The sequence below is a fragment of the Lethenteron reissneri genome, chromosome 21 (genome assembly GCF_015708825.2).
Source record: "Lethenteron reissneri isolate LAM-NWPU_2019-01 chromosome 21, ASM1570882v1, whole genome shotgun sequence".
Classification (NCBI taxonomy): domain Eukaryota; kingdom Metazoa; phylum Chordata; class Hyperoartia; order Petromyzontiformes; family Petromyzontidae; genus Lethenteron; species Lethenteron reissneri.
The window spans coordinates 5,444,056-5,462,964 of record NC_083799.1 but is presented as its reverse complement, the minus strand read 5'-3'; the positions used below and the strand labels follow the sequence as shown (position 1 = coordinate 5,462,964).

Here is an 18,909-nt window from a genome sequence, read left to right as displayed (position 1 = left end):
AGGAGAAGCGCTCTACGCTGCCGATGGCGCTGCAGCTGCTGGCCGGAGTCTACGGGCCTTCCGCGGAGTGTAGGCAGCAGTTCTACGACCGCCAGCGGGGCGCGAAGGAGTCGCCGCTGGCTTACAGAACAAGCCTCCTGGCGTTGGCCAAGACAGCCTTTCCTCGCATGGACGAGGACGGGGTCGACGCCATGGTAACTGAGAAAATCCTCCTGCTAGCAGACGACCTGGACATCGCCGTCGTGGCACAGGAGGATACAGAGATGACTTCTCTACAAGCGGCGCGACTCCTCCACGCCAACTTGCTGTCGCAGCGGCGGAAGGCCAGCAGGGCAGCGGCTGGGCGTGCGGTGGCGGCAGCCACCCTCCCGGCGGAGGAGGTCTTCGCCGTCAACCACCGTCGGCAGCAGGGGACGGGAGCACGGCCGGGCCGGGATGGGTCGAGCCGCTTCGACCGTCCGTCATCGCCGCCGCCGCTTCCGCGCTGCTTCAACTGCGGCGTCCGGGGCCATGTCGCCTCGGGATGCCGCTCTCCCCGACAGCGTGGGACGACGCCTCGCCAGGACGCCGGGCCTCCTCCTCCTCCCAAGCTTCATCAGCATGATCCGGCGAGTCGCGACACCACACATGTTTGGCCAACACACACACCTGTCGCACACTCTCGCATCGCAACGAATGGGGGGACGACGTCGCATCGCGACGGGCCGGCGCGTACCACTGTGGGGACTCGAATTGAGCCCGGGCAGTGGTCCGCGTTGGCCCATCGCGTTGTGGCCGCATCGTCAGGGTCGTCGGCCGTCGTGGGACTTATTGACGGGGTTGAGGTACGCATCCTGGTTGACACGGGGGCATCGGCGACCATTATTTCCGAATTGATTTACAACATTTTGCCTGTCCAAAGCCGTCCCTTACTACCAGTTAATGTCCCATTCTATGCGGCGAATGGGGGCTCCCTGGGTATTATTGGACAAATTCGAGCGCAAATTTGTATCGGGGATATCAAATTATCAGGCCCGATTTTTGTTTCCTCCTCACTGGCGGTTCCGTGCCTGCTGGGGACGGACTTCTTGGGTAAAATGCCGATCCGTATTTTAATAGACCAGGGATGTATTGAGCTCCCGTCGGGACGGCGCATGGCGTTTTTACCCTCCCCTTCGGTGATTCGGACGGCGTTCGTAACTATACCAGCGTCCGTCGTCGAAACCGTTCGTGTGCCGCCGGGGGCTCAGATGTTAGTACCTCTAAAACTTCGTCGGCCCTTCGCAGAGGGTATCGGGGCCCAGGGGATCCTGTTGGGACCGTCTAGGGCCGGGGTTAGTGGACCGCATTTGATTCCGGCCCTGACCGTTGTGAGGGGAGATGGGGACCCTTTCATCGCGGTCCTCAATGTGGGATCGCAACCTGTTGTGGTTCCTCGAGGGACGGTGCTTGCGCACGCGACGCCGATGCCCTGCGAGGAACCAGTTGCGAATCATGTCGGCACCACCACCCGACTGCACCCACATTCGGACAGCGATGACGGGTGGCTCGACGCGCTTTGTGCGGGATCGACGGACCTGTCAAATTCAGAGCGCCAACAGCTTAGATCACTACTGCAGGAATTTTCCGACGTTTTTAGTCGAAATAAATATGATTTGGGTTGCACTCATCTGCTGCGTCACCATATTGACACGGGTGACAGCGCGCCAATTCGCCAAAATCCGTTTCGGTTGAGTCCCGCCGAAAAGGACCATGTCAAATTGGCTGTGGATGACATGTTAGCTGCCGACATAATTTCTCCCTCTACCAGCCCTTGGGGAGCGCCGATCGTCCTGGTTAAAAAGCAGGACGGCTCGTTGCGGTTTTGCGTTGATTTTCGGCGCCTTAACAAAATCTCGGTTGCCGACGCATACCCGCTCCCACGGATGGACGAATCGCTGGACGCCTTGGCGGGAGCGCGATTTTTCTCCACGCTGGATTTACTTTCGGGATTCTGGCAGCTTCCTCTGGATGATGAATCGAAACCTAAAACTGCTTTCCGTACACCGCACGGCCTGTTCCAATTCAACCGGTTGCCGATGGGCTTACACTCAGCGCCGGCAACCTTCCAACGTTTGATGGAATTGGTTTTGGCTGGATTGCAATGGGAGTCGTGCCTGATTTATTTGGATGATGTTATTGTCTTCGCTAAAACTTTTGACGAACATCTCCAGAGGTTGCGGGCGGTTTTCCTAAAGATGCGGGCTGCTAATTTGAAGTTCAAGCCCCAAAAGTGTCATTTGTTACGCGATTCCGTGCGTTATTTGGGGCACATCGTAGGGCGCTCGGGTATTGCTACCGATCCCGCCAAAACGCAGTGTGTCAGCTCCTGGCCAACTCCCACCACGGTGGGAGAGGTCAGGAGTTTCGTCGGCTTCGCGTCATATTACAGACGGTTCGTCGCCGACTTTGCAACAATTGCCAAACCCCTACACGCATTAACATCAAAGGGGGTTCGGTTCCACTGGGGTCAAGAGGAGGAGGCTGCTTTTTGCTCCCTTCGGGACGCCTTGGTAAAAGCTCCTCCCTTGATCTACCCCGATTTTTCAAAGCCGTTCCTGCTCGACACCGATGCGAGCAACACGGGTATTGGGGGCGTGCTTTCCCAGGTGGTTGACGGCGTCGAACGGGTGGTTGCGTACGGCAGTCGGGTGTTGTCTCAAGCAGAGCAAAGATATTGTGTTACCCGCAGAGAACTGTTGGCAATTGTCTATTTCATCCAACAGTATCGCCCATATCTGTACGGTCGGCGTTTCACCGTCCGCACAGATCATGCGGCACTGCAGTACGCCCTGCGAGTTCAACAGCCATCGGGACAATTGTCCCGATGGTTGGAGATCCTCCAGGATTTTGATTTTGACACCACATACCGTAAGGGCGTCCGCCACACCAACGCGGACGCTCTGTCGCGCATGCCAACCACCTCGGAATGCGCGTGCCTCCTGGGGTCGGGACGTTGCAAACCAGCAGGGGACGGGTCAGTTCCGGGCCTTGCGGCCGCCGCCGACAGCGGGACAGTTGTTCTGAATTCCATTGAACAACAAGGGAAAGATTCCCTGCTGGGTTTGCACATTCAGGAATGGGGGCGCCTCCAGATGGAGGATACCTCCCTCCTCGCGTTGCGTCGTCGCGCCGGGGAGGCAGGGCGGGGATCGGGTGATGCCGACGCATGGGAAATGCACGGGGGGTTGCTGTTGCACTGGGACGGAAAATCCCACCGACACCGGCTGGTGGTCCCTTCGGGCTTACGGGGTAGGGTGGTGTGGGCTGCTCATGAGCGCCTCCTCCACCTGGGTACCCAAAAGACCCTCGCCTTGCTCCAGCGTGATTTCTTTTGGCAAGGCATGACAAGGGATGTCTCTGATCTGTTGGCTTCATGCCCGCGGTGTGCACAGCGAAAACCACCAGCGCGAGAATCTAACCCGCCCTTGCAGTCTATCAGGGTCTCCAGAGTAAACGAACTTGTCGCGCTGGACATTCTGGGCCCATTCCCCGCCACCCCTAGGGGAAACAGATACTTGTTAACCGGGGTCGAGTATTTTACACGCTGGCCTATGGCCTGGCCCCTGGCCAATCAGTCGGCAGCAGCCATCGTCGACGCCTTTGTCCAAGGCTATGTCATGGACAAAGGTGCCCCGGAGCGGCTGCTGACCGACCAGGGTAGAAATTTTTCCGGAAAACTCCTCCAACAGGTTTGTGAGCTCCTAGGAACGAAAAAGATTCGTACTTCCCCCTATCACCCGCAAACTGACGGGATGGTCGAGCGTCTGCATCGTACCATCTCGTCTATGTTATCACAGCAGGTTTCGGACTCACAGACTGATTGGGACTTGAAAATCCAAGGGGTCTTGGCAGCATACAGATTGGCCCCCCATGCTGCAACGGGATTTTCGCCATTCTTCCTCATGTATGGGCGCGACCCTGACCCACCCATTCGGGCGCAGCTGCAGATCCCCACACCACTGGGTAAAACTACATTAATTGACCATGTCAAATTCAACCTTGAAAAATTGACTGAGGCACGGGATGCTGCCATGTTAAATTCGGAACAGCGTCAAAAAGCAAACGAGCGCCTCAGACTGGGTCGCGCGCACGTGCTGCAGTGGAAGCCGGGGGACAGAGCATGGCTGCACTGCCCCCAGGTACCGCTCGCAACATCCCCTAAACTGGCGCGGCCGTGGAGGGGGCCTGTAGAGGTGGTCGAGGTTCTGCGGCCTCAGTGTGTTCGCATCAAATGGGGGAAGCGCCGGTGGTTTGTGCACCCCTCGAGGCTAAAACCATTCGTTGCGGTGCGAGGCCCCACTCCACACACGCGTGGCCAAACATGTGGGGGGTCGGCCGACTCAAAGGGTCCGTCCTCACTGCCCTCGCCTGACGTGTCGCCGGCTGTCCCACCCACAGGTGCACCGGGACTGACGAGCTCGCACCCACCTACTGCTGCGAGGGATGCCGAGGGTCTCGCGACGTCAGACGCGGACTCTATACAAAATGAACAACCGCCACCGGCGGGTTCGCCACCCGGGATTGCCCCGTGTGACGGGCCTGCAGCAAGGACACGCGCAAAAATGCGCAGACTCTTATAATGCATTGGACGAACACTTTATTCTCTTACGTACGGTTGCGTGGTGCTGCGTCGGTGGGGAGCTCCTACCACATTTTTTTTGTTGTGTTGCATGCGTGCTAGGAGTTCCCTGCTAAACCTGTATATACGTCGCTCTTACGGTATTCGTATTTATTCAGGGGGGGTGCGTCGGATTGTTCCCTTCGGGGTTGTGGGTTTTGTTGTTGTTGTCGTTGTTGCTGTTGTTCCCTTCATGTTATCGTTAAAAACGTTTTTTTTTAAGGCACACGCGGGGATCCAGGGGTTAAATAACTTTTATTGAAGTTGTTGCAGCCGGGACGGCTGCGAGCTGTACAGGGGGGGGTGATGTAGGGCTGTTACAGAGGGGCTGTTTGTGTAGGGCTGTTTGCATGGGAGCTAACGGATAACAAACACAGTGGGCGGGGACTCCGTGAGCACACGGGGTGGTGCCCGCAACGACGTCCGCACTGGACGGCATGAGGGGGGTTTCGATCCTCTAGGGGGGTATAAAAAGGGATGAGCCAGAGAGCTCGGGGTTGAGTCTTAGAGTAGTTAAGGGAAGAAGGAAGACCAGCCAGATAGGCCCTGGACTCCCCCTGGGACGCCGCCCTTGTAAGGGCAGCGCAGGCTGGAGCCAGTGGCGTGGTCCCGGAACCAGAGTTAGTCCTCTGGGATTCCGGGTACCGTAGCCCGACTGACCAGTGTCGGGCCAGACAGCCTCCCCTAGCCCGTTAGTGGAGGACTCGGCTAGGAAGGCTAGTTAGAGGTGAATTCCCAGTTATACGGGTGAGGGGGCCGATACATCCCTCAGCGCTGTAAGACATTGTGTAAATAAATACGTGTGCCTTACTACGGTGTCCACGCGTCTTCAAGAGTACTTCATATGGTCCAAAATAATATTCAGTGATAAAGTCATGATACAGCACAACGCGATCACAATAGCGGATGCTTCCAATTGAGGCCGCTAGCACCACCGCTCGGCAGCATCCTGAAGCTTCCGTAAACAACAAATATGAGAAGGGCATGGAAAAATAATAGATGGCTATTGGAATTTTTCCAGATACGTCAAGAAACATTTGTATTGCCATCTTTGACAGATGCCGGTTAATAGAGCATTCCGGATAGTAAGGTGCCGGATAACAGAGCTTTTTGATTTACTTAACATACCTTGCTGTAAAACACAATCCATGCTCACATTTTCTTTGGGTCTTTCGGTAAAGTCACGTAGATAGGTTAAAAAAAAATAACAATTACGACGTTTCGATCGCAACACAAGCGGTCGTCATCAGGAAAAGGGGGTTAGCTTCTAAAGACAACTGCTTATAAAGGTTTGAAATGGGCGTAGCCCAAATATCAACAACCAATGCCAATGCAAGTGGTGGGCTGCGACCGCAGCGGTGGTGGGCTTTCCACCAATCAAAGGGCTGTTAGGCAAAAATTACCGAAAGACCCAAAGAATATGAATTCCTGCAGTCACGAAAGCTTTAAGTCAAGACATGCTCACATTCTAAGACAGTAGTCCCGCAAAGGCGGCAGACGAACCTCTCAAACCTGGCCAGACTGTCTACGAGGAGGGCGTTCTCCTCGATGGCTCGCTCCCCGTCCGGGCCACATTCGAACAGTGCAAACTTGCTACAGCTGCCCTCCATCTTGAGTCCTCGCAGCAGCCGAGCGACCACCTGCTCACCCCGCATGGAAGGGGCAGGGATGACATTTTCTCTGCAGCCTCCTCACGCCATGCAAATGAACCTCACGCTACAACGCACAAGCAACACAAGCGACCGAATACCGGGAAGCCACTCACCTCGCCTGCAGTGACGTGCGAGGTGATCGAGATTGGGCAGGAGCCCCCTCCATGGCAGAATATGGTGGTGCTGATTTCTCGGCCTTCGGCCAGGGCTTGGATTTCGTCGCGGGAGGGGACGCTTTGCCGGCACAGCTTGCACTGCAGTGCAGTCCATGTGAAGGCCACGTACCGGCAGAGCTCCTGGTCTCGGCTCCGCTCAAGTGCTCTGATCGTCATCGTAAGAAAACGAGTATACGATGAAAAGTGTGCGCAGAGAACCCTCTATTAAAATGTATGTCGAAGAATTATGATTGAACCGCAAGAGTAACACTATTCTCTTATAGAGAAGTACTGGCGCTACGCAGCGTATGCACATGCCTGACAGCACACATCATTGAGCTCACCGCCGCAGGTGCAAGTGGAGGTACCGCAGCACAGCGTGACTGGGCGCGAAGGTGCAGCTGGTACACGCCAGGAGGTGCCATACTCGGAGGTTGAGGCTGCCGTCCCCCTTGCCCTCCCACCCACCCATTGTGGGCCCATCCACCCCCTCCCAAGTCATTGTCTGCTTGACCAATTGGCAGTAGAGTTCGTCCCGGAGAGGGATCAGGTCCCAGCACGTCTGCAGGATGCCCTGGACCATGGGCGTGGGATCCCGCACTCCCTCCAGTTCCAGGAGACACAGGGACAGACGCACGGCCTCCTCCGAGAGAGAGCTGTACCCATATGCTGCACCAACATGCGGACAGGACAAACAGCTCTTTGTTTACCCGGGAGACTCAAGAGTTTCAAGAATAATTTTCAGCAGAGTTCTGCATGGGATGTTTATAAGGTTGAGTTCCTGGAGTAAATGCATTTAAACCAGGCATAGTAGTTAAACTTGGGGTGGTGAGAAACCGTTTGTGTAAAACTAAAACAGCAATTGAAAAACAAAGCAGGAAAAAGTTTTATTCAGATGTTCTTTCAACCCACTCATGGTGAATGGGAATTAGTAGTTCATGGCTAGAACACAATACCACAACATGATGACATGAACAGCAATTTTAACCACAACTCCGTCAGAACTCCATAAGTGGCGTTTATCAACCAATTCAGTAGTTACATTGTAAGAATCAGACACAGCCTCTTAAAAACGAATCCATAAACATATAATAACATTATTATACAGCTATTTAGCAATGTGGCCAACCAGAAATTGAAAGTTATTCAACCTTGGATAAGAAATGTAGTTAACTTTTTAAGCACATAACCAAGTATTTGTAATTTGCATTGACAGATTATTTAACAAATATGCCATTACTCATCATTACCGTAACTCATGTTTACAGCACTTAAGCGATTTTTTCTGTATCAGACGAGCCAGAAAAAGCTGTGGTGCTCCCCTAGGTGTGCACTCTGACCCCCAGTGTGGGTAACAAGTTGAGGCCTCTTGTGTGGGTGCCATTGCTCACGATTGGAGTGGTTGTCGCCATAGGGGAGCGGCAGGAGAGGGGAGAGCAGTGCGCGGGGAGAGTAGCGCAGTATCGGGTTTCGCGTGCATGTGCGATCCACCAGGTCGGGGTCGTCACCACTCTCCTGGTGAGGCACAGAGTCGCAGGACAAAGACACGCATGAATACATACACGTGCATACACACAAAGACCCACCCATATTTCCTTAATAAGATTGCTGGGGAAAGTGCTTTTAGCAAGCACCTATAAAAGCTGGCACAGCACACGAGAGGGTGGGTGGCCAGCACCATGCCCGGCTGCCTTCGTCTCCCTAGTGGCAATGTTTACACACTGCACCATGTACTCATATGAGGCTGGGTCGACTTAGGGGAGGCCCAGGATCGGTTCAAATAATCATCACTGTTGTTGACCATGAGCGGGAATCGAACCCAGGTTGCCAGGTTTGTAGTGCAGTGGCTAGCACCGATCCCCACACAAACACAAGCATGCACACACAAAAACAAATTCATGTACGCACCTAATTACGTAAGCACATGTAGGCACACACCCGATCCAGATGTCATTTATACACAAACCAAATAAAAAATCTCAAGTATAGCCTTGAATATACTGTTGGGGTAAGTTCTGTTCGAGAGAGCCTTTGAAATAAATTAATAAAACATTCTTCAAATATAAAGATAAAATAATATGTATCTTGGTGACATCTGTCTGCTTATATGTCTGTCTATAGTTTTCTGGTTAGATTTATGTTGCTATTTCATTTATACCTGATGATGATTGCTTGTGTTGCAATCGAAACGTCGTATGCTATTATTTAATTTATTATTTTATCTTTATACGTGACTTTACCGAAAGAACCAAAGAGTAATCCCTGCAGTCACGAAAGCTCCAAATTAAGATTCTTCAAATAATTACAAATGCTTTGTCACCTTCTCCAAACACAGACAAATAGGCACATTCCAGGTACTATATATTATACATATTTGACAACATACATCTATAATGCTTTCCAAAGGACAAACACTTACAGCGATGTCTTGGATGAGCAATGAGGTTGGCGTATCTGCGCACCCCTTGCTGTCAATGGCCCTCTGTATGGCATGGACCCAGCGGGTCGCCTCTCCTTGCTGCCGGCTGTACAGCGTGTACGAGTCCCTTCGCCCGTACACCGTGAAGCTCCAGTTCCCTACGGGGTACAGGCATACGTCAGGCGAGATGTTAATTACCTCAACTGGCACACAGGAGGTCGTGGGTTCAATCTCTACCCTGACGCCTGCTGTATATTTGGAGTTTGCAAGTTCTCCCCATGGTTGCGTGGATTTTTTCTCCAGGTCCTCTGGTTTTTTCCTCCACATTTACAAATATGCATTTAGAGTATTTGGCTGCTGTAAATTTCCACATGATAAGCCACTTCGTTGAGCTATCATTTGTGGCCAGGTCGATTCTGAAAAAGGGCTATATAGCTCAGCGGGCCTTATCTGGTAAAATACTAAATCGTTGAGTTTTTAGACTCATGGCCTTGCAGACGTGTCTCAGTGCTGTTAGCCATCACCTGCTCTGGCTGGTGTGAGGGGCACAGAGCGCGTAGCACCGCAAAGCGTGGTCTTTAGGGTTAGGCCGCCGTGTGTTGAGTATTTCTTCTCTCAAGCTTTCTCCACCAAGCACGACCCGCGGGAACCTTCGTGAAAGTTCACGAGTTTAATAATTTGAGAGCAGAAATGCTCAACAAGTAGCCCAACCCAGAAGATAAACATTTAGATTTTGAGTGGCTGTGGAGTTCTTGCTTCTTACCTGACTCCACTTGACAATATTCAGTGTTGGGTTGATTGATACTCCTACACTCACCGATTCACCCAAATCACTCTCACACAATTTCCTTAAAACTCTTTTTTATCGTTATAACCAGTCATTGTTCGCATTAACTTCACCCTTTGATATTTTCATCCATGTAACAGCCTCACTTTGCCAGGCAGATTGTTTCAACTGATCCACACGGTGTTTAACCACGCTATGTTAGGAGGTAACATTTCTAGTTTTAATCTGTCCTCACACGTTTTGGAACGCCTTCCCATCATCTAATTTCCTAAGTTCCTATTACATTACTTAATTCAATACAAGCATCACTTCTTATTTAAGACATTTTTGTTATTGCTCTATTGCTGGCCGCTCGTCTGCAATCGAAATAAACACTTAAGTTTGGTTACCACTGCTCAGATGAGGATCTAGATACTTCCCAAGGGGAGCTGGGGAGAGAGGGGGGTCCAGAAATAGGACCTTACCTTAACTAAAAACACTGAATGTGTTTTCTCGAAGAGATATCAACAAAGTACAAATTTTTGGGGTCTCAAGAGGGAGTTTGGGGGTGGGGGAAAGGCAGTCACACTAAAGACGGTCACTGCATCGCGCGCTTTCAGATGCCTTTGCCTCCAATACAGCTGCCGGTCGCGAGCAGCCCTCACCGGTGCGGCCCTGCTGGGTTCCGTCAAGCGGGGAGACGGAGCACATCGGGGTCAACACGAGGCAGCCGGCACGCGGAGCGTTCGCCTCGCTGCCACGGTAGTACTCGAGCGCGCCCGCCGTGAGCACGAACCAGCGCCGCCGCAGCCGAGGACACGAGACCCGCAGGGGCCCCTGGAGACCCCTCCCCGTGGGGACGAGGGAACTCGCATCCGAGGCCTTGTACAACCAGCCTGCGGAGGGAAGGGGGAAAAAACATCGTCAGATAAAAACACGGAAAAAAACACTTCATTTAGGAAAATAGTTTAATTATAACCGCTGTATCTAGATTGTTTTTTTTCCTCTCTCGAAAATATGGTTTATATGATCATAATCATCAAGAAAGAGTTATTTAATTATCTAAGTCAAATTTGCCAAAGGTAATGATCAAATACAGAAAAAGCCATGAAAAACAAATAAAAGCAATGCTTTTATTCATTAAATAAGTAAAAAGTTACTCAAAAACGAATTTATAGTATTTCATTCCTGACCATATACAGTAAATATTTTAATCAGTGAACTTTAAGAACCGTACATTTTTTTTAAAGATCTTATTGATGTATAGGACAGTGGTAGAGAATTCCAGAATTGGTGTTACATGTGTGAAACAAATGTCATGAATACTGCAAAAGCTTCACTGAAAAATGTGGAATCCTGACAATTTCGAAACACCGACTTGGAATACAAAATATATTTTGTTCATCAATTGATAAATGTTTTTCAAAGTAAATATTTGCATTGTTATTATTCTGGTATACCTAGCAAAGCCTCACTGAGTATCAAGACACTTTTAGGAGGGTCTTGCAAAGTTTGTACAGAAGGGGGGAAATGTTGCTGCTGTGTGTAATTCCAATTGAGTAATGAGCAGGTAATCAGGTTTAACATCCATAAGAGTTTTTTTGGGTTAGATCGCGTAAATATATAAATGTGTGGTCACCACATCTACGCCTCTATATAAGGAACTAAACAGTTAGACTTCTCCACAAATCTGGCTGTCGCCTGATGAAGCTAGTTGTAATTACTGGCGAAACGTCGTACTCGGTTTGTAAATCTTGTGGCTTGGGCTCTCCAACACACCGGTGTGCTGTACTAGTGACGAATTGGCATGTTCTGCTTACGTGACAACCCTTACTAATTGGCTGTGTCGGGTGGTGGCGGGTTTTAACGAGGCATTGATATATTTACACGATCTAACCCAAAAAAAAAACTCTATTATGGAAGCAGGTAATTTTTCAGCATTGGTATGTTTGGCCAAAGTCAGTTAGCTAGAAGAGGACTAGTTATCGGAGGAAACCGAGAACACAGAGTAAACCCACGGATAACTCCTCACAAAGGCATCCCCGCATCAGGAATCAAAGCAAGCTTTATTTGCTGTCGAGGCACTTTGCAATATGAATGTCTGAATAAAACACGCTTAAACACTCTTGCGCTCAGCAATAGCCAGGGTCCCACCTCGCAGAATGTTGCCGCCGTCGCCAGGAATGTCCCTTTTGCTTCGCTGCAGAAGCATCAGCCAGCGCTGCATATCATCCGCAGTGTCCGCATTACAGAATAGCGTGCGCGAGCCAGACACCAGTGCAAACGTATGTGGTCTGAAATAGAGTAACACACGGTGTGGAACTCCAACACTCCTCACGCCTACTCGACCGCTCCTTTTCTCCTCCCCACGAGTTGAAATGTTCCTGGGATTGGAAATCATTGGGAAATATTTAAAATGTTATCACTACTCCGTTTCAAGCAGAATAATAAGCAATTTAATAGAACATTTCTTTTCTTAAAGCTTTCGTGACTGCAGGAATTCATATTCTTGGGTCTTTCGGTAAAGTCATGTAGATAGGTTAAACAAAAATCCAGAAAGAAGGGACACCCCTTCATCCTATAGTCTCCACCATTGACTCACCCACCGACAAACTGGCCCGATTTTTGTCTGAGACCTTACAACCATTCACTGGTAAGACCACCTCAGCTGTACTCAAATAAGCTCACTTGGTATCGTTAATTGAGGACATCTCACTATCTCCAGGTGATTTGCTCGTTAGTGTTAAATGCGGTCTCTGTTTACCAAAGTTCCTGTGCTTGATACCATTGCAATCATTGAAGATTTGGTCCAACAAGGACTGAAAGCTGATGTACCGGCCCTGGTGAGACACTACCTCACCAACACTTACTTCACCTGGAATGGAACATTCTACAAACAAGTTGAAGGTATCCCCCAATGGGTTATCCCTTATCTCCAGTTGAAGCCAATGTTTTCATGGAGAAATTTGAGACAGATGCCATCCAGGCATCCACTCTACATCCGTCCTTGTAGAAGGGGTATGTAGATGACACGTTCGTCATCTGGCCACATGGCCGACCAGCTCTGAACCAATTTCTCAACCACATCAATTCCCTACACCCAGCTATCAAATTTACCATGGAGGTGGAAACGGATGGCAAGTTACCATTCTTGGATGTTTAAATCGAAAAGAGACCAGATGGCTCAATGGGACACTGTCTACAGGAAAGCCACCCATACGAATGCCAACCTAAAACCTGACTCCCACCACCATCCTGCCCAGAAGAATTCCCTCATCAACACTCTACACCATAGAGCTCGTTGTATTTCCGACCGTCATCACCTAGCCAGTGAACTGGAACAAGTACATCAAGCTCTCAAGATGAATGGATATTCAGACAACACACTCCGTAAAGCTATCACCCCAACCGTTGGGAAACAACCATTTGAGGACCCAATCAAAACCATCACCTTATCATACATAAGCAGGGGTCACCAAAAAGATTTTCAAAATCATGAGCAAACAAGATCCAGGTTCGATTTAACAGAGTATATAAAATTCGTGATCTGATCCCACCTGTGAAGAATGTGATCCCTGACATGCAATACCCCGGCGTCTACAAACTAAGCTGCGTCTGCGGCAGTAGTTACATTTGGGAAACTAAGCGACATGTCTCGGACCGTGTTCGTGAACATATGGCAGATCTGAAACACGGTAGCACCAATACTTCTGCCGTGGCTGATCGTTATTTTAATGCGGTGGGCTCACACGAAATTGATTTCTCTAAGACAAAGATACTTTGCAAGCCCACTGGCTATCAACAAAGATTCGTTCATGAAGCCATCCATATATATACACAGACACAATTTCCACCGAGAAGATGGGTATAAACTGAGCAATCATTGGAAGGACGTTATCAACAAGTTTGTCATAATTGGCTATGATGTTCCTATCCTACCACCTTCCGATGCTAGTTGTGCTTTACGCCCATTTCAAACTTGCTCTGTCACAGTCACTTCGCGCGCCGACCCCTTGGTTGCGACTCTGCGATCTGCCATTAACATGATAATCTCTCTTTAACATGCTAATTTTCACCTGGCAGCCCTTTGATTGGTGGAAAACCAACCACCGTCGGGTTGGCTGCCCACCACTTACATTATCATTGGCTGCTAACATTTGAGTTACGCCCATTTCAAACCCTTATAAACAGTTTGCCTTGGAAGCTAATCCCCCTTTTCCTGAAGACGACCGCTTGTGTTGCGATCGAAATGTCCGAGTTTTTTGTTTAACCTATCTACATGACTTTACCGAAAGACCCAAAAATACGAACGTTTTTTTTTTCCACGTTTATAAAAAAAAATTTCAGCTGCTGCGGTTGTCATGGAAAGTAAACTACCCAGAAGTGAGCACCTTCTCACCACACTCACCGCACCTTGCGAATAAACAAAGGACTCAATTTTAACAGACTCATATGATCAAAGGACAATTCAGAAATATAGAACAAACTCAAATAAAAACAGAAAATGGATAATAACAATTACCTAGAGTTTTTATATATCAGAAGCCCCCCACTCCTACCCATAAAGTTAATAAATAGCGTATAACTAAAACAACTTACTTTTATGTGTTTAAAGCAGCAGAACAGGCCACACAATGTAGACTTCGCATATATATTACACCAAAGGGAGCTTTTGGCTGTGCGATCACCACAGATGAAGGCTGCTTGAATTTCACCCCCGCAAAATTCTTTGGCAGATAGTTAGCCGAGGTAAAAAGGCAGCTTCATCAGCAGACGCAGCTGCGAATCCTCTGAGCAGCAGCGCTTAGCTGTGGGAGCTGACCGGGCAGCAGCGTCGAAGGGCAGCCGCGAATGAGCGAGCAGCATTTGGCTGCACGCGTCGCAACGCTGCGGCTGAGCAGGAAGCCAGGATGTGGGCGAGTGCCCCCCCCTCCAACCCTCCCGACCCCTCCCACAACCTCCACCCCCCCAACACCCTCCACCCCCAACAACCCTCCCAACAGCCTCCACCCTCCACCTCACCAAGTGACCACGTGGTTGCCGAGTCACGCCCAGCGTGACTCGCCCGCCTCTGAGGGCGCCTCGTGGAGGCGTCTCGGCACGGGTGGGGGGCGGGGGTGGTGACCGCACTGGGATCATGGCCAGGAAATAAACCCAGAAGCCGCCCTCCCTCATGATCTGGTGGCTTGGGCCGCAAGCGCACGCGATGAAACGTGGCCGGCTGAGTTTTATCCCAAGTGCTGATAAATACTGTGCAGGAAAAAATGGAGTGTGGAGTATCATGTAATGTTACATCTCCACGACACATAAATGTGTTGCTCATAACAAATTTGAAATTTAATCATGTTTCAACTGTCAATTACCATGTATGTGTCCACAGTCTGCCCATTTCGAATAATTTGTTTTTAAACAGTTACCGATTCGGAGGATACACTTTACTGTGTCGGTCTTTAGATTTATAAAGGCTGAATCACATTCACCCTGATTATTACAAGTGTAGTGACATCGCGGGATGTCACTGTGTAGTGCCGGCCCGAGAGAGGCACGGCGTGCGGTGCAACGACATCGTGGTTACCACTATGGTGTGGGTGTAGTACCGGCTCTAGAGGGGCTCGGTGAGAGCTGATTGATAGCGCAGGATGGCATCACGCTTGGCGTGCAGTGCCAGCCCTACAGGATAGGATGTGGGAGTGCCGGCCGTAGGAATGAGGTTACTAGAGGCCATGACACTCTGGTTGACCCGAGAGGACACGTGACCGGTTAAGTCTACAAAGGGGCCCAAAGTGGGGGCTAGGGGTGGTCACATGGTCGGGGTCCAGATCCTGCTCGAGGATTCTGGAAGGTGGTCGTGGCCAAGGGCGGAGCCAGCCACGCTGCAGAGAATATAAGCCGGGTCCCCCAGAGGGATCGGTGTTATTGCCTCCAAGAGTACGTCTGTGACTCAGTTGAACTCACTACACAAGTTTAACCAAGTAGCGTCACCAGACATGGTCAATCCCGCTGCCAAATGAAGGCCTCTGAAAACCACCACAATCTCAATCCTGCGATTTAATATGAAATTCACATTTGGCCAAAAGTGCTAAACCCACTGAAGGTCAATGTTCACCCAATTAAAAAAGTTATTTCAGTTCAGTTCGGGTGATCCGTAATGCACAAAAACAAGCAAATGCTTCTTACACTAGCATTAGCTCATTATCTGACATGATACACTTACCCTACCTCACCTATATAAGACTGTGTACAAGTTAATATTCTTAAAGGATGTCATTTGGCACTTTCCTGATAGTGACACAATTTAAAACCTGCCATGTTTTTTTATTAAGCTGTTAGTATTCTAAAGTTTGCTAAAGCATCAACCTAATAATTCATATCAACATTTAGGCTGAGGATGGCTACAGTATTGACTTCGTTTTTAAGCCTTTGGACATTTAACCTCATAAATACAAGTTTCACAATTGGTAAAAGGATTCTGTCATTTGCAAAGATTTATATTTATTGCCACATCAAGGGAATTCCAACGCTGTAATTACCTCACAACATAAGCATGACTTCAACCTCACACCACAAGGCCCTGGTCTCCGCCGAGAAAAATCAGCATTGCATAGTCTAACCAGCAAGACCTTCGGCGTGACACACGTACACACGGGGTGTCATGACGTCACATCAGCCACCCACGCAGTAAAGCCCAAGTTCATTTCATTCTGCAAAGCACGACGACTTGCATAAAAAAACTCATCGAGAAATAATAACCAAACAATATTTGTAAACAAAACCAAATCTAAATAACAAACAGTATATTCAACTTTTGATTTAAAGCTTTCGTGACTGCAGGCATTCATATTCTGTGGATTTCACATCTGATGATGATTGCTTGTGTTGCAGTCGAAACGTCGTGAGAATTTTTATTGTTTTATATTTATATTATTTTATTATTTCCCTTCTACGTGACTTTACCGAAAGAATCAAGAATATAATATATTCAACGTTGGCGCAGAATACGTGCGTCAACGTCGGTGTAAGAGAGAATTTGAATATGGAAGGCTGAAAGTAAAGACGAGTGTGGGTTAGGTGTGGCCTCACCTGTCAGGATCGTCTGCATCTGCGTAAGCCTCATCGAGCATGCCAGCCTCCAGCGAGCCCTGCAGACAGCACAACAGAACCCTTCAACACACAATTACAAATAACCCAATAAGCCACTTTCGGTTATGTCGTCTTGCAGTATTGGAAGGGTGTGTCAAGTGATGTCAGCTTTAAAAAAAAAGACACTTGTGAGTGAACTGGTACCAGGGCTGAGTTGGGGTCAGACGACTCCTGGAACATTTTCTGGAGTTGACCTTCCGTGGCGCCTCGCACTCGTTCCAGGAGGCCGAGCCACCGACTGTGTCGAGACAAAAAAGGTTGAGGAAAGAGATTGCGAGAGAGGTAAATTGAGTGGGGGAGAGGGAGAGATTGAGAATAGGAGAAATTAAGCAAAGTAAAAAAGAGCAGGAATGTGTTTTTGTGGATAATGCAATATGGGGTGACAACATATTGTTTATAAGCAAAGGAAGCACAGGAAGGGACTGTTCTTGGCTAATCCCTGGAATGAGGCTGTGAATGGTACACAGATGGCCAGGATGCAGCGTACGTCCACCACATGAAGTGGCAGAGACCAATCCTGCGGTCCCTGAATGCACCACGTACAAAGTGCAAGTTATTTCATTTTCTAAATGTTTGGCACCGAAACAACTGGAGTGTGACTGGATCACACCACAGCAAGTGAAAGCACAATTAAATTTGCTTTGCTACTCCAACTTGTAAAAGTTTTTTTATTTTATTCATTGAACTTTTGTTATTTTTAGTAATTGAAAAAAAAGTCATAAGACTTATTAAATGGAACTAGACCAGCATTAGTCTAGTTAAGGGCTTTCAGCATATTTTCTCAAAGACTATCTTTTTCATTATCTTACCTAAATAAAAGTTACTATAATAGACAACAAAAACGTTGCGTTTGTTTAAATAGTATGCACTCAATAGTAAATATATTTTATTTTAATAAAAGTTTTTTGGACATCCAGTTGGCTAACCCAGATTTGCTATGTATAGTTTTACACTTCAAAAGTCTAGACTTCTTGACACTGAAGAGAAGTGAAAATTGTAACTTTAAGAAATTTCAACTGACAAAGACACAAAATGTAAGCGATTTTGTTTTTATAATAAATCTCCGAGAAAGCTGTGGTCAAAGAATGTTGTGTACTTTGTGTGCTTGGCTCAGCAGGGGGTTATCAGTCACAGAAACATGGAGGTGTGGGTGGGACATCACAATGCGCCTTTCCTGTTCTGGCATGTGGTCACCACTGTGCAGTAGGGACACTGAAAAGCCAGACACACAGGCCAGTGCAACTGGTTCCCCGTGTGACAAACGCCGCCAAGCAAACGCATGATGAAAACCATCAGCACAGATTGCACTAACATGCAATTCGTCAGGAAAGACGCAAATTTTTAAAGTAACAAATCATAAGCGTTTTTTTTAAGAATTAGATTTTTACGTAACCAAATTAACTAATGGCACTTTGGGCCTACGGGACATACGAATTCAAATTTTCTTTCTCAAACTTTAGATTTTCTTGCCCTAAACCATTGTCTCTTCTCTGGTCACTATGGTCCGGAATTCCACACTGCTCCCTCCTTGTCCCCTCGTTTGTGAGCTGGTCCCGCTTCCCCAGTACTCTCTCTGCGCGGCCCCTCCCCCCTCTCTCTATTTAAGGCCTCGGCACAGATTCGTTGTTCTTCTGTTTGTCTTGGTGTGTGTCTCACTCTGTGTGTGTCTCTCTGCATGTGTCTGCCTATGCTGTTCCCGTGTCTGTGTTTTATCATTAATTATTACCTGATGATGGTTGCTTGTGTTGCAACCGAAACGTCATATTCTATTATTATTTGATTTTATTTTCTACGTGACTTTACCGAAAGAACCAAAGAGTAATTCCTGCAGTCACGAAAGCTTTGAATCTATTATGTTACAAGTGAATTGACTAGGAACAAGATACCCTGTCATGGGATCTCCTTTGCCAGTACCAAAATATGATAATAGGTTTTCCCCTTTTTTCTGGCAAGAAAAAAATGGGAAAAACCTATTCTTAAGATACCCTGTGCCTGAAGTGATAGTTTGTTCAAAACTCTGCATGGAACACAATGCTATGTTGAAAACACTTATGTCAGGGAAGAGTCTTGGCAATCTTTGTGGCCCAGAATAAGCTTTGAAGCATTTTTCTCCGATGGCAAAATATATAGACTTAAGC

At 48.5% G+C, this 18,909-nt stretch overlaps 1 protein-coding gene across 1 annotated transcript in view; it reads right to left on the bottom strand.

Annotated features, from left to right (window-relative positions):
* The window catches only part of LOC133344932 (unconventional myosin-X-like), a 106,359-nt gene that overhangs the window by 6,331 nt on the left and 81,119 nt on the right, over window positions 1–18,909 (bottom strand). The window contains exons 26-34 of the mRNA XM_061555260.1: window positions 16,916–17,009; window positions 16,712–16,770; window positions 11,786–11,925; window positions 10,297–10,527; window positions 8,866–9,023; window positions 7,838–7,961; window positions 6,791–7,115; window positions 6,405–6,612; window positions 6,143–6,279 (exon numbers count right to left, since the gene is read on the bottom strand). Of these exons, the coding sequence (XP_061411244.1) occupies window positions 6,143–6,279; window positions 6,405–6,612; window positions 6,791–7,115; window positions 7,838–7,961; window positions 8,866–9,023; window positions 10,297–10,527; window positions 11,786–11,925; window positions 16,712–16,770; window positions 16,916–17,009 (1,476 nt within the window). The remainder of the gene's footprint in view (window positions 1–6,142; window positions 6,280–6,404; window positions 6,613–6,790; window positions 7,116–7,837; window positions 7,962–8,865; window positions 9,024–10,296; window positions 10,528–11,785; window positions 11,926–16,711; window positions 16,771–16,915; window positions 17,010–18,909) is intronic.